The sequence below is a fragment of the Mizuhopecten yessoensis genome, unplaced genomic scaffold, assembly GCF_002113885.1.
Source record: "Mizuhopecten yessoensis strain PY_sf001 unplaced genomic scaffold, ASM211388v2 scaffold343, whole genome shotgun sequence".
NCBI lineage: Eukaryota > Metazoa > Mollusca > Bivalvia > Pectinida > Pectinidae > Mizuhopecten > Mizuhopecten yessoensis.
Window position 1 is genome coordinate 123,134 of NW_018403499.1, and position 23,204 is coordinate 146,337.

General features: G+C 36.2%; 1 protein-coding gene across 2 annotated transcripts in view; it reads left to right on the forward strand.

Annotated features, from left to right (window-relative positions):
* Positions 1 to 20,599, forward strand: part of LOC110446481 — a 78,278-nt gene extending 57,679 nt beyond the window's left edge. For both annotated transcript variants that reach the window (XM_021491655.1, XM_021491662.1), the window contains exons 2-4: positions 13,370 to 13,493; positions 14,288 to 14,586; positions 15,248 to 20,599. In XM_021491655.1, coding sequence (XP_021347330.1) covers positions 13,370 to 13,493; positions 14,288 to 14,586; positions 15,248 to 15,321 — 497 coding nt within the window. In that variant the 3' untranslated portion in view covers positions 15,322 to 20,599. The remainder of the gene's footprint in view (positions 1 to 13,369; positions 13,494 to 14,287; positions 14,587 to 15,247) is intronic.
* Positions 20,600 to 23,204: the final 2,605 nt, after the last annotated feature.

Genomic DNA, 23,204 nt, shown 5'->3' on the forward strand with positions numbered 1-23,204 from the left:
ATTACAGCGACCGTTAGGCTGTCAAGAATGGGTTTGGCTCCAAGGTAACAGAACAGGTAAATCACAATTTTATGAGTGTCCGGAGTTTTACCTGACCAGTGCCTGACACACAGAGCTGATATGCGATACCGTTTGACCGTAATGAATAGTATTTGTTATTTGCATTCGTTTGCCTATAGCTCCCCTTCACCTGGATTTTCACACCCCCGGCCTTACCGGACGTGTTACGTAAGTGCCCCAGGCGGGGAGAAAACTATGGTCCAGGTACAGTTGAATAGATCTGATACGGGATTGTGTTGTAATTTTACATGTGTCGATTAAGTTTGTTTAAAAACACAGAAAACATAATTTCTAAATAGAAGAATGTATAGACAGAAAGATAAGTTTACAAATGTTGCTAGAATATAGAAACATACGTAAACACCAAGTTTATATGTTTAAACACGAAACCGTATAACTTGTTAAGGCATTCCTCAGTTTACACCAACCACGATTGTTATCGCACAACGTCCGTCCATCGTGCGCACAGATGTGCGCAAGCAATGATCGTCCAGTTTTTTTTATCGTTCGCCCATCGTGCACACACCGTTCACACACCGTGCACACACCGTTCACACACCGTGCACACATCGTGCGCACACCGCACATCGTGTAACGTTGTGTGATCCCACAACTGTATCATAAATACCATACAGACACAGTTCAATGCTTAATTAGTGCGATAAACGTCTACAATGACAAGTAAAGAGAATGAACATTGATTCAAAAGCACGAGAAAAGTATGTTTGACGTGAAGACGTATTATTATGTATGTGGTTTTGCTGCCCTTTGTTATGTGGGATGCCAGTTCAGGTTGTTTTTGTATTGACATTGCTATGGCGTCTTCTGTTTTTCTCCTTTTTCCCTATGATATGTCTTTATATACAATATAAACCTTGTGTGTCTCAATTCCTTACTGTAAAGTAATTTTCTACAATGTGGAATGCTCGACCTCCATTTTGATTGACACCTACATTTTTTGCACACACTGTCGCCGTCAGAATTAATAGTGACTTGAAGGAGAAAGGTCTGGCCCCACTGGTTACAACGGTAAACCCATGTCTTTAAAATTAACTGTTCCTAACAATCTTACGTCTGGAGTACACAGAGTTGACTACGATCAATACGCATGTTTAAGGTGTAAGGAACTGTGTTGGTCGGGAGATGCAGGTTCTTCTTTGCTGTCCACGCGTTTCATGACCGAATCTCTGCCGACTGACTCAGAGATCTCCTATAATACTGTATATCACGGAATTGGTGTATAGATATCTGTTAAGAAATCAATATATGTAGAAAATATTAATTTATGTATGGTAGATAAATTAATCACTGCTTTTGTGCTCATCTGTAGAGCACTGTGTATGGAAGGATTTAGAAGTTAATCACATAAATCATTCAATTACCTATAGAAATATTGAGTAATTCAACACATCAATCACTCAATAACCTTAAAAAAATAAGTTAAACACATATTATTCTCAAATATCGATAGAAATATTGCGAAATAAAACACATCAATTACTCATTTATTTATAGAGATATGTAGAGAAATATATCAATTAGTCACTGAGTTATAATCAACACCACTGCTTTTGTGGTAATCAGTTGAAAAATAGTCAATCAAATATCTAGAGATTAAATATATCAATCACTCAAATAATTATGGAGATATGTCGTCATGAAACATCGTTGAGCTATAATGTGAATCACTGCTTTGGTGGTGATGTGTAGAGTATGATGTATTGAGATATTTAGAGATTACCACAAAAGTCACTCAATTATCTGTGAAAACATTTCGAGATTAAAAACATAAGTAACTCAATTATCTTTGTAGATATTTAGAGATTAAACAAATAAATCACTAAAGTATCTATGGCGATATGTAGAATATACTGAGATATTTATTGAGATATGTCTGTCAACGCTTGTAGGGATATGTATTGTGAATCATTGGTCTTGTGTAAAAAAGGGTTTGCCTGTTTTGCAACAACAAAAATAGTCAAAACCCACCGTAAGATAGAACGCCAGATTAGTATCGGTAACTGTATCTTGTATCTTTCCTATAAGGCAATCTCTAAAGGTTTTCAACTAAAATCTGAAGTGTATTACTAGGTATTGTACATCTGTCTATACTGAACAGAGGTTAAACACTTGATTATGTAATATAAATTATATAGTGCATCTGTCTACATTGCCATTGGGCTTTATAAAGTTGTCTAACATGACTGGTGGCTCTAGATAAGCGACGTGTTCGTTCTATAATTTCTTCTGTGAATGTTACATGCGGTCAACTGGCTCCTCATTTCTTACATCGTCTCCCGACGTACATAGAAGACGCCGTTTCATATGTTGGAATAAAAAAGACCATATTCTGGTTAACATACAAGGTCGATAACCTGCATATAAATCATGAAAGAAAAGATAAACTGTTTTTTTTTAACTTTCATTTAACTGCCTACCCTTATGAGATAATTGTAACCGGATCGATACAATCTGTAAATTCCCAAACACGATAAAACGTCAGAGGGGATTTACTTGGCAGTAAAACAAATCTTTCATTACAGAAATGAGACAGTTTCTTCTGACTTAATCGATTGGGCACACTTACAGTGAACGATCGCTTTATTTAGAGGCGGTTAACCCTAGTGTGACACCAGATCTACACCGATTATCACGTGACTGGCCGCCTTCATATGAAGGATATTCAAGGATAGCATATACTACATAATATAGTTATGTTCGATTTGTTTGTTAGAGTTGTTGTATTGTTCCAAATTAAATGTAACCCCAAACTTACTCTATTTACCATGTTCATACACTCTATACCATAACAGCACTCATTGGATTCTCATTTCTCGATCAAGAAATGAATGACTTCTTGCTGATAAAATAATTGAAAATTGCACCTCATTGGTTTTGTAATAAATAAAAACATCCAAATACAGAAAGCGATCAATAGCCTTAATATGGGAACCCTAGACATGTACGTGATACATGATTATAAGTCTGACTGTCATTTATCATCTTCGGAGTAAGATTCATCAGTTGGTAGGAGTAATAAAGGCGAAGTTTGTTTTGAACACAAAACACGAATTGAAAACATATTTTGCGAGCTTTCGAAAACGTCTGTTTCCTTTGTCAAGCAAAGAGTGTAAATGACCGGTGTCTCGACTCTGAACCGCTGAAAACAACTCACTAAGCCACTGTGTGCCGAATCAGTAAAGTCAGCTGTCAAAATGATAGAGACATTTCGCCCAATTGCACTCTGCATGTAATACTGCTGGCAGTCAGGGGAGGGGTTACATGTTTACCTGTTCCGACCCTTAGTGGATGTTGAAATGCTGAGTCATCTTTATGACCCGTTAATAAACCACATGTCATGGAGTTTGGATGATAATTTACCACCCTTCCATAAGGCATAAGTCTGAATGTTGATTGTACATATACCATCCTTCCATAAAGCATAAGTCTGAATGTTGATTGTACATATACCATCCTTCCATAAGGCATAAGTCTGAATGTCAATGGCACCAGTGATTTTGACTTCATGTTGTAATACTACCATGGAGTTAGTCCTATCGTTACTTAACGTTTCTTTTTCAAACAGATATATTCTCAGTGTTCTGGTTAGACAGTGTGTCTATAAACAGGACCTATTGATAAAGGAGTGGGATAACCAATGCATATGTTATACTTAAAAACGACAGTACTGTACACATGCGGGACGGACTCGGTGTCGGCTGGGATAACGTATCATCCTTCTTTAACATTGATTCATGGAAGTATTACTTTTACATCCCTCAGTTGATATGTTAGTTTGTAGACCTGACAGACATTGACCTATTTCTCGCCATTCAGTTGTAGTAGACTCTGACATAGAATGCTCAGTATGAGGCCTCTCGATTCTAGAAATGTTGGACATTGGGAAATATGACCAACTGGGTGATCATAATCTCAATACACCTGTTAAATAGGGACCAGGTGAAGTGAAGCGATACGTAAGAACATATGAAGTGATCACCCTTGTCACGATAAAACAATATTCTGTTATATTGTGTAACTCCGGGATTCAATGTAAGAAATTCCGCTGATCGTTAAACCTGTTGGACGTACCTCGCTATGGTAGATATTGATATAAGTTCTGAGGTCGCCCTTATCTCACACCGATCAAGTTGTGTTACCGAATTGCCGAACTGTACTGGCAACACTAGCACTAATACTTCCTCATTCCTGACACGTGCATTCCAGGAGCCTTACTTCACATGACATCCTCCCACTCAAATGAACCCCATTCATCAGAGGCCTGTCGCACGCGGGGCCAGTCATACGGTAAAACTGCTGTGTTGGAATCAAGTGGTTAGCAGCTTATTTATCATGGTTGTGTACAGCTTAAAGTTGTTTTTTCATTATGTGATTATAAAATATTTTGCATAATTTTGTGTTTATTTGCTTTCACAAGCAGCAGCAATATGGGGGGTCCGTGCGGTAAATACTGTCAGGGAGCATAGACAGGAGGAGAGACAGTTCATTTATTTCTATGGTAATTTTTGACGATTGTCACATCTGGTGCAAAAGGCTTATTCATTACCGTCTTCAATAATCGACATAGCATTGCAATTGAGCTTACGGTATAACTGAATAGGCCCGCATGATAACTGAATATTTGTTTATGTTGTACCTTGTCTGTTCAGAATGTTTATCGTCTAATTAGGTCACCTGAGCTTTGCTCAAGTGACCTATTCCAATCACTTTCCGTCCGTCGTCGTCCGTCGTGCGTAAACTTTTTACATTATCAACTTCTTCTCAAGAACCAGTGGATGGATTTTTTTCAAACTTGGTCAGAATCATCCTTGNAAGGCTACACGCAATCATTTAATACCATGATCACATTTGGTACATGTATGATGTTGGTAGTAGTGGGATATCGAATCTTTTAATGCCATAAATCGTGATAAAATGTTAAACTGGCGGCTTTATGTTATAGATTTTGAGTGTATTCTGATAAACTAACGGCATAGCACCGAAACATCACGACAAAAAACGAGGTTAAGGCGGGTTACCGTTACAGNAGGAAAATTAGTCAATATTTCAAAAATCTTCTTCTACAGACTCAGAGGTATTACAGTNACGAGGTTAAGGCGGGTTAACGTTACAGATTTCAATATTATTACAAGCTCATAATCAGCTTCCAAATGTGGTAGGTTTGTTTTCCATTTTATTTCTAGAGATGGTCGACTCCATGTACCCACCATATCAAAATGACTCATAAACTAGCTTACAATCATAATACTATATCCGGTTTCTCACTAATAAACAAACTGACAAATTATATCTAAAGTATTATTTTCAGAGTATGAATAATTGTTAACGAAAAGAATGCGAAAACATTTGGGGGGAAACTAGTCCCTGTAAACTAGATAAAAGAGCGTAGCTGTTCTTTTAACAGAACATTTGCTTATTTTTAAACATGACATTTGTAAACTCGGGTTTGAATTAACAATTCTGCACCATCTGTGTGACTGTGTAAACGATCGAGGATCATAAGAATGTTTGGGTGATTTTCGAAGTAGAAACTACGCTGCCCACCCAGCAAAGCCACACGGGTTATCATTCCTGTTTAAATAAATCTGTTAATTTGCCTAGTTACGAGACATTTTAAGTAGAGCCCCACAATCACAGCCTCCTGTAGACTTTTCGTCGCTCTCACTCTAAAGTTCGATGGTTGCATAAACAGAATATACGGTTTCAATTTACATGCTAGCACATGCTTGGAAGTCTGAAGTGAAGAGCAGTTTACGGGTTTAACTGTGGAATATTGCGTTCCAAAGGCACTGATTAAGAGTCCTCATATTTATATAAACCAGCCAGCAATGATACAACAAGGACGTATGAAAAGCGGTAGTGTTTGGTATTCAATACATTGAACGCAGTCTTCACGAAATTTTAGCGGCCGAAATACAATGGCTATGTCCAAGTTGTATTAAAGTTCTAAAAGCTGTTTCAGTCTGTCGGCTTTAATACAAGTCTTTTTGTGTCGAGTTTGACGTCTAATTTTGTCTGCATGTGTTTACCTTATAGAATATGTTGTTCTTGTTGGTAAACACTTAGGAATAACTTGTTCCTATGCGTCAACGCTATTAATATCTTGTTCCGGTGAGTAAACGCAATTGGATGTGTGATCCCTATGTATTAACGCTAAGAAAGTGTAACACGCCGTTATTAATATTTTGTTCCTGTGTGTTAATTCTGCATTATTTTTTGTTGGTATACGCTGTGGTATCCTCCCCCATGTTGGTGCGCACACTTTGGGATATTTTGTTCATTTTTGAAAGCGTAATGGAATATTTTGTAGTTCGTCCTTGTTGGAAAACTTTATGGAATGTTTTGTCCTTGTTTAACAACGCTGTGGAATATTCGCGTTAATGCTATAGGACTTTCGGACCATGTGGGTAAATACTTTGGAGTAATTGGTCCCTGTGTGTAAACACTATTNATCTTACATGAAAGATTAGTCATATTTACCAGTATCGACATAATTATCTGATTTTAAAAGTATCACTTCAAATGTGTCAATTTCATTATGTTATGAACAAAATTAGTCGCAATGCACTGACCACATAAAGTATACAATCATGTTTATACCAAAATATTGTATGATCAGTTCTATAAATGTTTGCTTGATTAAGGTAAAGAAACGAAGTATAGTCCGACATTAAATGAACTATGTTATCGAATATTGACAAATATAAAACACAAGTTGTTTTCGCTTACTAGACGCGTTTATAAGGTATTACAGAGTAGAAAGGTCGCACGTTAGTATGTTCTTTACTAAACAGTTGAATAGCTATGGACTTTTCAAATTACGAAATGTACATGTTCTTGTTATCATTAACGCGTTATCATGGTATTGATGATCCTCCAAATGGATGAAACCTAATGTTAACTAGTTGTTGGACAGAAGTATAAATTGGCAGCATTAAATATTTATTTCATATACATGTGCAATGACAGTAAAATGTCGGATTTTGATATCTGGACAATTTCGGACGCTGATTGAGAGATGTCATGTTGTTTATCTAACCTTGCTGGCTTCAACAGTTCCTGATGACACATCACGATTAATCGCACATTGGTTTAAATGCGTTGTACTTATGAAAAATGACAAAACATTTAATGCTTGGTCTCCGAAGGACCAAATCCTGAAAAAAAAATGAAATTGGCAATTGTGTATGGTATTCGACATAGATTGGCCTGTCATTAAATAAAGTGTCATATAGGGATTGAATTGCGGTTTTTAATTTTCATGCCGGTATGAACGCAAATCGGTTACATCCATATTGCTTCATGTTTAATTTGGATTTAACCGATTTGCCTTCATACTGACATGCAAATTAAAAGAAACGCCGTTCAATCCATATATTTACATTTTAACTTTAGAACAATTGTTTAATTTTATTTATTTGTTCTTAAATTATTTATTTACTGCGTTTTGTATTTACGTCTTCCTTTAAACATTATTGGTGGAACAGCCCAATTTAACTAAAATTGGCGCCAATAATTAACAGTAGTCATTTGAGCGTTTGACACAAGGGCCTCCTCCATGTTATCCGCAGCAAAGTGACAAGGTTCTTATTGAACAAGGTTAATCTATGACGTCACAGGTAAACCATGTGTTACATATTGTACGTCATGAGAGTTTTTGCTTTCATTCTCAAACGAAATGCATTTATGGAGGTAATGTTCATATAGTGGGTTGCAGCGCAAATGTAAATATTGCGACGTACATTTGTTTATCGACATAACCTCTAAAAGATCATGTAAGATAACCTCTAAAAGATCATGTAAGTCCGAAGTCAATAGCAGAAATATGCCCTCGTAATAAAGTATAGAACATGAATTAGAAGTGTTCGAGTGCTACAAATGACGATTGAACTACAGCTTCCATTCTCAAAGGATGGTAATTGCTGGTCACCTAACGAACTCACAGTATTAGTCCATTATTTGCCAGTAACAACCATGGCACATGCAGCACAGACAGTGCTATCCAATGCATGATTGAATCTTAATTAAGATCAAATTAGTTTGACCACGAGCCACGCTGCTTGACCACGAACTACCCTGTGTCCACTGTTAGAGGTGATAGTCGGCCTTAATCAGACTTCACTACCAGGCCGAGTATTATCATGATTACCGTATGTTAATGATGTCCCTGGTGTGGACATCGATTGTCTGGTCAGACTGCCTTACCGCGGTTGACCGCCATCAATGATAGCTGGGCATTGTGTCTACAGGATGCGCCATACTGTGGGGAAGGTCGTTGTTAGTGCACTGTCTCTCAGAGGACGGTTCCTGCGCTGCCAGACAAACCCTAATATTCATGTGATATTATCAATAAGCGGTATTACAGACAGACGTTCACTGGGTCGGCGTGAGTTACGGAGCTTTGTCATTTTGTATGCGCCGTTGGTAATGACAGGGAACTAGCATTGGCAATGATGATAAGGAGTGATCTGTTCTACTTAATCTTTTAATCTGCATTACGATAGAAATCAACAGACTGAATATCAGCATCATAACATTATTCAAGCCATAAAAAAGAAATATCGAGTGATGTTTCATATTGATGTTTAAGAAAAATGGTTTGATTATATCGCGCATTTACTACCGATATACATATAATACATTGAAATCTGCTTCATTATATTCGCTTCTTTCTACATGTTATTCGAATCATTTCACATCAAGCTTCAGTAGGCATGTTATGTCTGTGTCACTTTACATGGCGGGGTTCATAGATAAAGCAACAGATGTGTTCCCTTCCGGAGCACCTGGGCCGCTACCGTTTATTGCTATCCAAACGGTTAGACCGGTTGTACCAGAATTGTTCGTTTATAAAATAAGGCCGGACCTTGTAATCTGATGATGTTTTCAGACGTGCCTTGACAAAGCCATGCAAGGCCTGCATAAACATTTGCAGTTCCGTCAGTACTTATACCCGAAAAATCACATTTAACAACGGACAAACCTGTTGTTCCGCTTAAAAGAACATGCCACTGGTATTACTCTCTTTGCACTTTTAATTCGGTATTTGAAACAAAATAAAGAAACGAAACGAAAACGAATGTTTTTGTTTTACAATGCTACTCTCTATGTATATCCACAGGTCGTTTCTGTTTTATCTATCTCCATGATGACACACAACAAAAAAGGGGTTTCATCCTGATAACCAGTTCAATTTTGATATCGAGTTTTTTTCGTCTGTTACAATAGATAAGGCATTGCTGGGATTAAAATTATCACGAACTGTCACTGAAGCTGCATGAAAACCGATAAATGAACGATGTCTTCAATGCACATGCATAGATGTATAAATGTTATTACGGAGAGTATTTTGTGGTGATGGGTCGTATAAGGTTGTATGTGTACAGAACATGTTAAGGTGTATTAAACATCGTCTCGCAGTGTGTGGCCATTCTTTAAATTTTATGACAAATTACCGTCTGACTTTTTCAATAATACTTAGTGGTAGGTATACACATTGAAGATACCAACGATGTTTATCAACGTATTTGTAAAGACTCGTATGCAGCGAATATCAGAGTGCATGTCTTTCACCTCCTCAGATCAGCATGCAGTGTGTGATGCTATTTTACATCAAGGATACACTCGTCCTCCTGTGGATATCTTAATACATCTGATTGTTATCGAATATCTAGACATGGAGATATTACATGTAAATGTTGTATAAAAAAATCAAACATAGAACAAACACAGCTCAACACAAGGATGTCTACATATTCCAAAAGTATCTGGTTTTCACGTTTCACTTTTGCCATTGATGATATGATCTCTGAGAAAGGTAAAGCTGTTTTGTTGTGAACAACTCACTCGAACTGATATAAGATTAGGATTTACTGTGTGCAGCTGGAATGACGGGTAGGATGCTTGTTATCGTATTCTAACTCTTCCTCGTACAGATGTCTCATTAGATAGGTCCATACCTCGCAAAAACATTGACATTCTGAAGAAGATACTAAATTAGTATCTGAACCGTTTTTATTGTGATGGCAATGTTTTACCACAGTGTGCCCAGTCGTAGACTTTGTAAACTCAAGGATTTATATTATTCTACATTATTTCGTGTAGTTAACTTTGTATATTTTATGCTGAGGAATTCAAATAAAATACAAGACTTTTATGTCCATCATTGACCTATTCTTATATGAATCTTTCATTACGATAGAAATTTGCACTTTCAATAAAACCATCAAATCATCATTACTTTCGACAGAAAGTGTAGTTTTTATAAACACACATCCTTATATCTTTTCCTTGACAGGTAATTTTCAAACAAATCCGTTCTCATCTTTATCTCCGGCAGAAAGCGTTATGTTTCATAAACATCTATTCAATCATCTGTTATTTCGCGTGTACCTTCTGATTACACCAATCATCTGTTATCATTGCTAGTAATGCAGCTATTGTCGTATGTTATCACTAATAAAAAGGCATGCATACACGTTCTGCATTAGTACTGAAATACTTTGCATCCTGATAACAATAAAGTGTATAAGTAGAGATTTTTATATTGTTGTTATGAATACGATCTCAAAGGGATAGATGCAGTTGACTTTCACATTTCCATGGAGCTACTGTGAGGTTGTGTCTGATTTTCAGTTCCCGGGAGACAACACACGTGCTCTCTCCATACTAGTCAGCTGGTCCGTCCTTCCCAGGATGCTAAAACCGACATAAATGCAATTATTTTGCTGTACTTGATGTGTAATAGGGAAGTGCTGATACACATTAAACTTTGATAGGAAAACTATTACGACGCTGGGCTCCCTCGTGGTTCCGCTCAATCAATACACGTAATGCTCCTTCAGCACCAAGGTTGTTGGACTTGTCTCACTCCTTAGCGCTATTAAAACCTTCTGTACTGTCATCAATATTTCATTAAATTTTTATTCACTTTATGGTAAAATTTTATTAGCTTGCCCGATGTACACAATGTAGTTGTACTGGCTTCTATGGGGTGTTGAATATTTACGACCGATTTTGTTTGTTTACATGTACTTGTTTTTTCAACTACATGTAGTTTTGTATCCCAACAGTTCATGTTAAATCTATATGATGCCGCGGCGGATATCTAAACTGTTTTATTATCTACCTTAGATAAAGACGTGTAACCGGTTCCTATTGTGTAGCCAGCTATCCCGTGTGTATTATAAAACTGTAGAAATATGCCATATGTGTGTGTTTATGGAGATTTATGTACCTACGTAATGTTGTTGTGTTGTTCTCTAATCACAATACAATAAGGTACGTTTAGGGCGTTACACTGTCGGGAGCTTTGTCTCACCTGTCTCATAGACAGGGAGATGACCTTACTATATGCACACATATAACGATGTCTTGTGATGTAACACAGATGCATCGCTGGTGAGCAATAGATTCCCGCCCAATTAACACATTCTTTGACGATATGGTCGTATAATCAAATTAAAAATATACAGGTAAACCGCGCAGTACACAATACAGAGTGACGATCAACATACACACCGCAGATAAGGATATATGAAGCTCAGTTTATATTGAGTAGCAAGTCAGTAAACTAAAAATGTCTACCATTGTTCTCCAGTTTGTCATCATCATTAACTGTTTAGTGACGTTCTTTCATCAGGTCAGTGTTGTAACAACATGTTGACTGTGTCACTGTTTATTTGACACATCACCCGGGTTTGCCTTGCCTCAATAGCATTATCACCCACCGCTGTTTGATCGTCGTCAGGTTAAACCTATCCATTATGTGGAAGGATTTGTTTATACCATTAGTGGTGTTATTGTGACTTTTGGGAAGTCTATAAACATTACGTTTGACATTTCAGAATTACGTTTTAAATGTTTTTGTATGACGCACCGTGCTATGCATATGACTGTCAACATGTGAAAGGATCACTGCCGTTAGGGTCGTCCCGGAACGCATTAACTATAGTCTACCAGTTTTCCACCTATATTTTCTATAACCGCAAAAAAAGCCTATTAAATCGGAAATTGTTACCTTAGCGCCACAGAGTAAATTTAAAGATATAGTATTCAATTATCAGCTGGGGCAAACACGGCACAAACCGCTTGTCGTGTGTTCGGTTCTATAGAAATGTAAAATGTTAAAACAGGATATTTCAATGACATAATTGATATAGAAATATAATCTGTTTGCAATGTATTTTCAATAATAACTGTGTGAAGTAATCACGTTTTATATATTTTTTCTTGGTAAATAATAAATACTATTTATGCTAAACACAAAACCTTTTTATAAGGTTTTGTACCGTTCATCGATTCTGTATGAAGTTCATCAATCTTGTAATAAAGGCAGTGTGTGCGATACATTATCAGTAAAAGAGGTTATTTAAAAGTTGTTCATAAGTTATCTGACGCTCTTGAGATCTAGATTAGTCATTCTTAAATGCAGTTTGTAAACAGAAAAGTAATCGGTCAACTCACTAGCTTATTATTATATCTATGCAAGGTAATGTTCAGGTATTAATTTAGTAATAATTCTATGTAATGGTGTTTTAGCAGGACGGTTAAAAAGACTAACACCTATGACGATATAACAGAAATTTTTGCTCGTCGTGTTAGACGACAGTCAGTAATTGTTTGATTCCCAGAGTTGTTTTATAATTTGATAAACCATACTTGCGGCTATACCGACGACTCCTTCCCCTCTGGAGCATCCACTATTTTATGCCTACCTAACGATGTAACCAGGTTACGTACGATGTAAACAGGTTACTAACGATGTAACCAGGTTACGTAAGATGTAACCAGGTAACGTTAGTGAGTGGGATAACAATAGAGGTGGTTACTATCCTCTCCCCCGACACGTATCAAGAAATTCTTCCCGTTCTTGATTTGTCGCATACTTAGTTAATACTAGCAAGTCCCTGCTCCTCCCCCGCATGTTACAATACAAACGTGTTCCCGTATCGTCTCCGTGTTACTATCATATTCATGAAACTTGATAAACAAGATAGGTTGTCTAGCGCTTAAAACCGACATAAACCATCGATATTGACACAACATTGTGAGAGCGTTCTGTCAAACTCAAATAAGCCTTTGTCAGACGATTATGTAGAGTTATTATGTAGGCAATACTTGGATCCGAATGAGTTGGACAGAGTTTGGTTCCAATGATGACAAATAAAGAACAGTTGTCAACCCCTAGATTAGTTTGTAAAATATAACCGGGCATGTGTCTGACGAATTGTAAAGATATAGGTCAATATTTGTTAATTTCTGATCAAATTGTATTTTTTATTTGCAGACACGAAGGACTGTCAGTCATGTGTATACCAGAACATCGAGGAGGTACAGAGGGAATGTCGTGACATTCTAGTCAAGTTCGAGGAAGCGATCAGCGAGGACAACAATGTTACAGCAATTTGCAAGTACGTTTATAGACATTGGCAGTTAAGTCACAGCCTCTCAATTGTTGACGAAATTATGATACCATGTATTAACAGCGTTAAATACATGGTATTCACCAGGATACCATTACATACCCTCTGTATCTTTATATGACCAGCCATACTCTCGGTATTTGTAACATCCTTGCACCCCTTCAGATAGGTCAGTCCAGGATCTGTGGAAGTCCTGTTGGTGGTATCGTCGAATAAAATGGTGTGGCAAGATTATCAATGACATGTCAACTTACTCTATTTAGGAACTGCAATAAACGATGGTGATTGCACTAACCTTATTGATCAGATACAGGGGTTTTGCGTTAGGGTCCTAGTAATTCCATGGGACATTTGGTGCGTTGTGTATTTAATTTGGAACAAAGACAGGGACATCCTCTGATGAACATGAAACAAAGGTGTCGGTTTGTACATAGTAAGTGTCGTTCAGTCATGCACAACGTATTTATTGTAGGCATGTTTATGATAATTGTCAATTAATCACACAGACTTTGTTAACGTGAGGGTGTGTTCATTGTAGTTGGCATTCCATCATCGTGATATTATTAGAGTGAAGGCATGCCAATAGTAATTGTAGCTCGTATTTACGTTTTCTCATAATAATGACCATTCAAGCATGTAGAACGACAGCCGTAAAATAGACAGGAAAAACGATGTTGGAAATGTTGTTTAGATATATTTCTTGTTTATTCTCTTGCCCTGATGATGATGANGATGATGATGATGATGATAGATGATGATGATGATTTCCTCTGTTTTTACAGGTCATTGGTACACATGTATTACTGTGTAGGGGAACATGTACCTCAATGTATCCTAAACTTCACCAGTTTATACCAAGCCTACCATCAGTCACCACACGACTGCCACATTTCTAGGGAGGAAACAACCAAACTCCAACAGTACAGACTCAACATCAAATGTAACAATTCCGGTGTCTTGTCATCTCTTCCGTCACACACCACCGCCGAAATGACGTCACAAACAACGGCGGACTTGTCGACGTCGACGTCGTCCACGGCTGGTATGCGTGGTGTTAATTCCGCATCAAGGTTGGAAACAGGCAAGTGGTATCAGTTGTTTTATAATAGTATATGGGAACCTGTTTAATATATGTCTCAAACTTTATACACAAACGATGTATGCGTTAAACGTGTCGTAATGTTTCAAGAGGGACTGGACCATTCGTGAAGCTCAAGACCATCTGGTCCCTTTTTCAAGCACAGGGCGGTCTGGAGCATGTATTCAGCTCAAGACGGAATAATTCCTTTGTGAAGCTATGACAAAAGGACCAGACTGTCTTGGAAGTTGCGACATGTTTAATAGTACATGGTTAAGAAAATAAAACTGATGCATTTTATCGAAGGCATTCAGTTAATATTGAATACGTGTTTTTATATGTCAAAGACATACTGTTACTTGAACCAATGTCCGTGCTGTTCAGACTGTCTCATGTTACTTTATACGGAAAGCTTAGTTTATATCATAATCGTGTTTGTTTGTCATTTTGTCGGAATTTTAGGAGGTAAAGCAACATGTTTCATTTTCTGGTTGGCAAATGGATTGAAATCAGCACACATAAATCTTAACATTTGCTTGGTTATATAGTGTCATTTCTGATATTATCCTAAATCATCGGTTTCGGATATATGAGGTGTATGGGAAGTATTTATATTAATATTTTTGTAGTTAAATAAACCCTGTACAATGGTGTTGTGTTGTAGGTGGAGTCCTGTATGTGACGACATTGACGTTATTGGTGACAGTGTGGACACTGTCTGTCTCTGTGTTGACATGATGTCTAGTGGATCACAGATTTCCAGTACTGTGTTACCAATGTGGAAGTGCTGATCAGTGCCAAACGTGTATGTGAATGTGATCTGCTGGAGTCTATAACGGTCGTGTTACTACAACAACTATTTCGCGTCTACAACAAGCGTATGTGTGACAGCTGTTTCAGTAATGGCTGTGAGATATGTCCTGCTCGTATCCGCCAGCTGTAGATTTGACGGAACGAGTGCAGAGTATTATCTAATAGCAGTAATGTTTTATTTAAGTATATATGCTATGTCAAATAAGCTGTATTATAAAGTGATCAGCGTTTCTACAATGAATGGGTCACAACCAACCTATTTTGTGATTTTAAAAACACAAACTACAAACATCCTTAATCCTAATAGGTACACCAGTATATGTAATTGTTGAATTGTTGTAGCTGAGTAACTTGCTTTAATAGTCAGTTAGAGGTAACGTGCATTGCGCGCGAGTGGCACGCTATGACTAATATAGCAAAGTAACTTATCTTACAACTGACCAATCAAAACAGTTTCGTATTTTGGTACGATGTGAGAGTGGGACGTAGACGCTTTGCTATAGATGTAAGGTTGATATAACAGTGCAAGCTGTTGGGAACAAATGGGAATTTACCGAGGACCAAGTCAACAAATCATTAATTATTTTAGCGTTAGGTTTCACACATCGCAATAACATGTAGCTTTAATTCAGTTTCCTAGTGGTGTTCTTTAAACTTTAGAAAGCGACACCTCTATTCTATTGCACACATTCTTTGGGTTCTGTAGGACATTTTCAGTTTTAGTAATAAGCTAACAATTTAAAATAGATCAGAGGTTAATTAATTTAAGCCCTGGTTATTCGCGGTGGGAAAGTGAGGATAACCACTCTCTGAAGTGTAGTTAAACTGTTTCCTTGCTTACCATTTCAGGTGCAAACCGTTTTAATTGACATGACCAACAGAACAGACGGGTAAACATCAACACTTCGATTGATACATCTAAATCATTTACCTGTTTGAAACAAACATAAATATAAACATATATAAACATATATAAACATTTGTACTGTGATGTACTGCTGATCTGAATACACAATCAGTAAACAGGTATTTCAGATTTGAAAATATAATTTGTAAGTATCCTGTTATGATCAACTCAATTGTAAAATTATTTTCTTTCTATATCTAGTGCATGATGTTCCTGTCTGTTAATTTAAACACGACCTACAATGTACTTGGTTCTGTGGTACAATGAAATATGTCATAGGACGTCACCTGCGCATACTGAATCGAAGCAGTTTCTGATAACGAAATAATTGATGTATGAATATGTTCAATGATTTATTTTGTTTGTATTATAAACTTTCTGATGTGTTTTTTCCCCTTAAAATTCAAAGGTAGGAACAAGATTGTAAAGATACCTGTATGTTCTGATATCGTAGTGATTCCAATAGTCTTGGACGAAAAGAACTTTGTAATTGTATGTTTATGTCATGTATTGTGGTACGATACACTGTTAATTATCTTTTGTTTATTCTATATCAATAATTTATCATTTGTTTATTTTTTCTTAAGAATTTATTTAATTATGAGAGTGAAACTGTTTTCTCTTTATTGTAATCAAAATGTCTGCTTTCATTTAGTTGTTTAGTTTGGAGTTTCTGACCAGTGTAAACAGAAATCCACTTATTTCAGGGCACAAATAATGTCCATACTTCAACAGTGTATTTTTACATGGTCGGTATCATCCACATTGGCGTGATAGACTGGTAGAAGTGCTAGATATGTCCATGTCTTTGGCATACGAGCTGTTGGGCGAGGAAAGGGTCATTATGACGTATCTATAGTGTAACGGAAATCATTGAAAATTTGTGTGCGAGGGGATTTTTTTGCAACTATTAATATCTTCTAGAAGTTATTAAGGTGCATGGAGTTAATGTCCTATGAAAGTTATACTGATCTGTGAGTCGATTGGTGGTTTTCTAAGCGAAAAATATTTCAAAATAAATAGAGAGAACCATCAATTTGAGATTTTGTTTAATAAACAAAGTCGTCAATTATTGATGCTAAAACTGATCTCACAAAGTTTGGCAAATTACATACAATGTAAAAAAAAAAAAAAATTGAATTCGCTTCAAGTTTTGTGTTGACATATCGTGTCGTCTATTAGGGACTTATGAAATCACCCACTACTAATTTCTCAGGTTATTAGATTACAAATTAAAATTTTGATGAGCATTTAAATGTCAACGGCATTCAGCGGAAAAAGCATCAATTCTTCCAGATTGTCCCTTTCCCAACCCATGGCTAATATACTAATCAGGTTATTTCAAAAGATAATTTGTATATATCTAGTAAGGCTGCAAACTTACGTGAGTTTTGTAATGAAGGGTATTTCTGGCAAGTCTGTTCAAACAAACAAATTATATTTAGGTCGTTGTTGGGCAAGAGTTCATATAAACACTTAAGTATGTGTAGCTAGGTTCGAATTGACCCAATATCTCGTAGGGCTTGCAGTAAACTGTTCCAGGTCCACATGCCTTCAACATTGTATGCCTAGTGGTCAACATTTTCTTGAAGACTTGATTACCGTTGTGTGAACGCGTGTTTACCGTTGTAGTTCTTGTATCTTGTTAATTGTTATAACATTCCATTACTGTTTGTTGCTGTCGTTGTACTTAATGACCTTTTATATATTGTTTGTGTACATGTTTTTAATCATATCAGTCTTACGTTACTAAGGCCATGTTATCGATCTTTGTCCAGTCATCCACGTTGGTCAAGCTTTAACCCACTCCTTCCAAATAAACGAGTACTATTGCGATACGTCTAGACGTAAGCCTCCATTGTATGCTTTATCTATTCGTTTTTACGTTTTATTTCGTTTACGCAGTACACAGCGAATATGAAAGTTAATGAGCATTGAATTAAAGAAAACAACGTAATGAGCCCTAAGTTATGAATAAACATTATCATTTTAAATAGTGGCACCATATCACCTCTGATAAAATTGTCTGCAGTAAATGGAAGATAAATTACACGTTGGTAATCACGAAACTATATATTGATTCTCTTCTTATTGCATAAAGACTGTTGCAAATGATAAGGTGTTGCAATCGGTGTATAATAGACTTTGATTGTTTTTTCGACACATTACTTAAACATGTTGTAGACAATATAGACCACACGATAGCTGGCAACACCAGCTAAATATACGAATGTTAACATAATTACGTAGAGATGTAGGTGTTATAGTGAATCTGCTAAACCTTCTATTGCCTGAACTCCCCTGATAGATACACCACTCTTACCTCTCAGCTCCTAACCACATCTATTGGCTATAACGTAATTATAAACCTAAGGTATCATAAAAACACCTCGTCCAACCGTTAAACACTAATTAACAAAATGTTGAGCACACATGCTGAGTTTATGTTTTGCTTTTCTGATGAGGGTAAACGATTCAATTTGTTAGAAAACATCGTCGTGTACTATAGGTTTGTTGATAAATGTATTAACACTGCTCTCCCCGTATAAAGAGGATGGTCTAATGTGAAGCGCCAGGACCTGCCGCCCATTATAGATCCATAACTCCTATTAACATCAAAGGCGGTAGATAAACATCTGTTTCCAAATATTATGCCATAACCTCAATACTTATAGTTTTGAAAATAACTCGAGATCTGGGCTGGATGTAGATGGAATGCTGAACTCCTCAATTGGAGTCCTGCTAGGTTATATAAGTAATATGAACTGAAAGGGGATTTCTAAATATTAATGGGACTATCATAAGTAAGAGGACCATCTACTCGAATTGCATACCTACTCTTTATGTGGCGGGATTAAATCGGTATTTTATCCGCTTTATATTGATAGAGAGATACTATGATACAGTATTTCACGTGTGGTTCAGTAAGAACTTGATAAGACAGTAACCTTTTAGTCAGTATTGTCGAACTGATTTGAAATGCACATTCAAATAATACTATCCAAGGAATACAAGAACCGTTTCACCCAATACCTCGATCGTAGTACTGATACGACTTCATCTTTTGTTCAATGCGTCTTCGGCCTAGCAAATTTGTCAACTGATGCGCTCGTTAACAGTGCACGTTATTATACATTCCCGTCTGATTTGATGTGTTCTAGTTCTGTGTTATCATAATTATGGAAACCTGTCTATTTCCTATCTTTGTTATCAAAAGTGTTGTGCTACTGTGTTCATCTAACTTCAACCCATTTTCTTTTATCAAACAAATGTCAAAGAGTCAGGGTTATCTTGTTTTGATGTTGCTTTTATATTCAATTCAGCTTTTAAAGTTGCTTTAATATATTATTCAGAATGTGTTTGTAACATGAAGCTAAATGACACTCAGACCATTCTTTATACTTGTGCTATTTTATGGCCGGGTGATTGGAGTATAGCTTTCTTTCAAATGGTCACGTTTGTTTTTTAACAATTTTTCCCTTCCCACCATTTTATATAATGTTATCTTGTGTGAGAATATTGATTATTAGTCCCTATTTTTTCTACCCTTCTGTTGTCTGTTACCACTTGTTACATGCAAACGTTATTTTCCTTCCGTTTGCTATTACCACTAATTTAATGCTGCTGTTCACTTTGTCCATCAGGCTGTGACGTAACTGAGTAAACATTGATTCTGTAAAGTAAAGGTAACTCACACTATGTGATTGTTACGGCCTGTTTGTGTAAAGCTTAATTCCGAAACGAAATTCAATTGTTTTAATTAGATTCCTTGATATCCATGCCTCTGTTAGGTACATTTACTTACTTAGATATTTTTTTTCTCTTTAAGGCCGCAACTTTTCATACCAATAGTCCCTCTCTTTCTCTGGCACCTTATTAGACTGAAATCGTTGTCGGGTTATATTATCCACATAACACCTCATTGAAGACCTCTATTTCAGTTTTGCCATCCTCTCTATATTCATTATTCCTTTTCCATTACTCATTCCCGCTGAGAAAATAGCACTTGTCTAGTACTCGAACAAAAACCAGCTTTCATATCATTTTCGTTATGATTCATATTTTTAAAAAAAAGTTTTGTATGATTTACATGATTTGTATCCAATTTATTCCGTTTCCGTGACAACCCGCTCTTGTTACCGCCCGGATGTCACGTCCTCAAAACCATTACGATAATGAAACGTATAATTGTGGTTAGTGCTTCGCCCTTGTTATACGTGCTATGTGTGTTGATACGTGAATACGCGACTGCACTGTGATGAGAACTAAGAAAAAAATAAAAACTATTTTATATATTTTTTGTGTGTTATTATTCATTTCAAGGGAGATTCAATCGCATGAATACACGAAGTATTTGCTTTACATTAAAGACATATACAAGACCACGCACTTGTGTTTTTCTACCGAATCAGAAAGCACGAGTTTATTGCGCGTACGAATATATTCCCGAGTGCGCGGAGCGCACGAGTGAATATATACGTCCGCGCAATAAATGAGTTTATGCAAAGATATTGAGGATTGTTTTAACTTTTACATTTCAAACATAATATTGTTCCATCAATTGAGAGAAGCCCGGTTTCTTTTTTCTCTCAATTTCAATGATTAATAACTCCTAAAATGTCCTTTTAAAGTCCCGTATCCTATAAGTTTCTTTTTTAAATGTTTTTTGAAAGTTTAGCTATATTAATAAGGGAAACATCAAATGTATAGTTAACTGATACGGGGATCCAACGTTTCTGATATACACCAATATAAGAATAATATATAAACTTACACTCTTTTTATTCGGCTAATATAGTAGACTCAGAATACACAAATAAATGACATTATTATAAATTAAATATATATTTAGATTTCACAGCTTTACACTTACTTAATGTTCAATGAGCTTATATTATCTATAACTAAATTTACCTGTAACATATTCCGTACAGACGATGAGATTCGAGTATGTGTGAGGTCTGATATGTAATCAAACTTAAACGATATAGTGGCAAAAGCGATAACTTGGCATCTGGATTGATCATTATCCCAATGAAAAACTGAGGGACAAAAAAATCCAGAACTATCGGGCGGCACTGATTATATCAGCATAGACAACCTCAGCACATGTATATCTTCCAATTATCACTGTGTGCACTGACTGTAGAGATTTTGATGGTGTAAATGCCAATGTCATACCGCATCACAAAAAATACAGAAATAGTTGCACCTGTACCATCCGGACAAATTCTGTAAAAGTCATCAATCCGAGGACTGTAGTGAACGAAGTAGTTAGGCCCTAACCATTACATAAACAAATTCAATGTGTTAATTGTTCAACCTACAGTTAAATAAGAACTGTTATTAGCACTAATTGTGTATCGTTGAATGACGTTATCATTCCGTTGACAATATTTTGACCCTTTTAAGTAGATAATGATGTGGTTGCAGGTAATTATCTGATTGTCGGATATTGAGCAGACTCGTGGGATTAGGAATTGAATCGGGAACCGCTGAGCTTGATTGTTAACCCTGAGCGAAGTGATAATACGAAAACGGTACAATTTGATATAACGTCATTTGCTAAAATAAGCAAACCTTTACTTACTGTGGTGCAATTTTAACAATATTAAATATAATAATTGAATCCAAATTGAATATTTTTTTAGCATAAATTATTAGGTTAATGATAATAAAGTTTATCAGGACTTGTGACTAAAACCTAGCCAAGTCGGCGATGTGTTGTCTTTAAAAAACAATAAATGTATTGACCACGTCAATCGTACGTACCCTCCTGAACACTAATTTTAACTTTTCACCATGTTAAGTAGAATCGGGTTAAAAACATGCTTTGCGACATGAAACATCTATTTTCTATTTTTACCTCTCCAAGTTTATAATGTTTAATGTACATCACGATGGTCCTTATCCCTCTGTCATGAAAATATTTACCATAATTGCGTCAAAGTATTAAATAAATTACCGTTTACACTAAATTTACAAAATAAAATATAAGACTTTGAATCACATTTGTTTTCGTACGTTATGGGTGTTGTCAAAACTTATAATAGGAGACTGAACAGTAAAATAGGCAAGAACTCATTAAACACAATTATCAGTGGAAGAATGCATTCCTTTTCTTGACAAGATATAGAAAAACGTAAGATATATGCAACGTCTATCTCACTACTTAACAGTGCCATTCTCTGATGAAGAGGGTAACTCTGTTGGGTGGAATGTCGTCTTTTCTTTGTGGCAATGAAAAAAGTCGATCGTACATACCCTCTTGAACATTAAATCAAGGACTTCATAGAACTTTCAATTCCAGCCTCTTTCCGAAATGTGTATTTATCACATGAACAACGGGAACGGTTACCTAAAAACCTGTACGATAAGTGGGATGATTTTGAATCTGCGGTCGTGAACTTTCCCGTTCTTTATAGTAACCTACATGTTTTTTTTTATTTCGCACTTTATTTCGTTTTTAAGAGTATACTCCAAATAACATACCTTAAATAGATGTTATATTAGCATAGTCCAAGAAACTGAAGCACTATTATAAAGGTACAAAGATAATTGCCCATCTCGTGCAGATAACGTTAACGTCTATCAAGGCGAATACCCCATAACAAACCAAGGACTTTGTTTACTATCTATTAATCCCACGCATCTCTCCAGCATGAAGGTGGGTTTTTTTGGAATTATAAATTGGGGGGTACTAGGAAACTCGTGTCATTTGTTTTTTTTTATATATATATAATATTTTCTAAATCACACTTTATTTTAAAGTTACTTAACATTTAACCGCTTTATATTTCTAGTGATTATTTAGCTTCTATTATAACAAACAATCAGATGATTTTTACCACCTGCATTCTACTCTGTCAATTCCTTTATCTAGCTGTGTAATAGTCCTCCC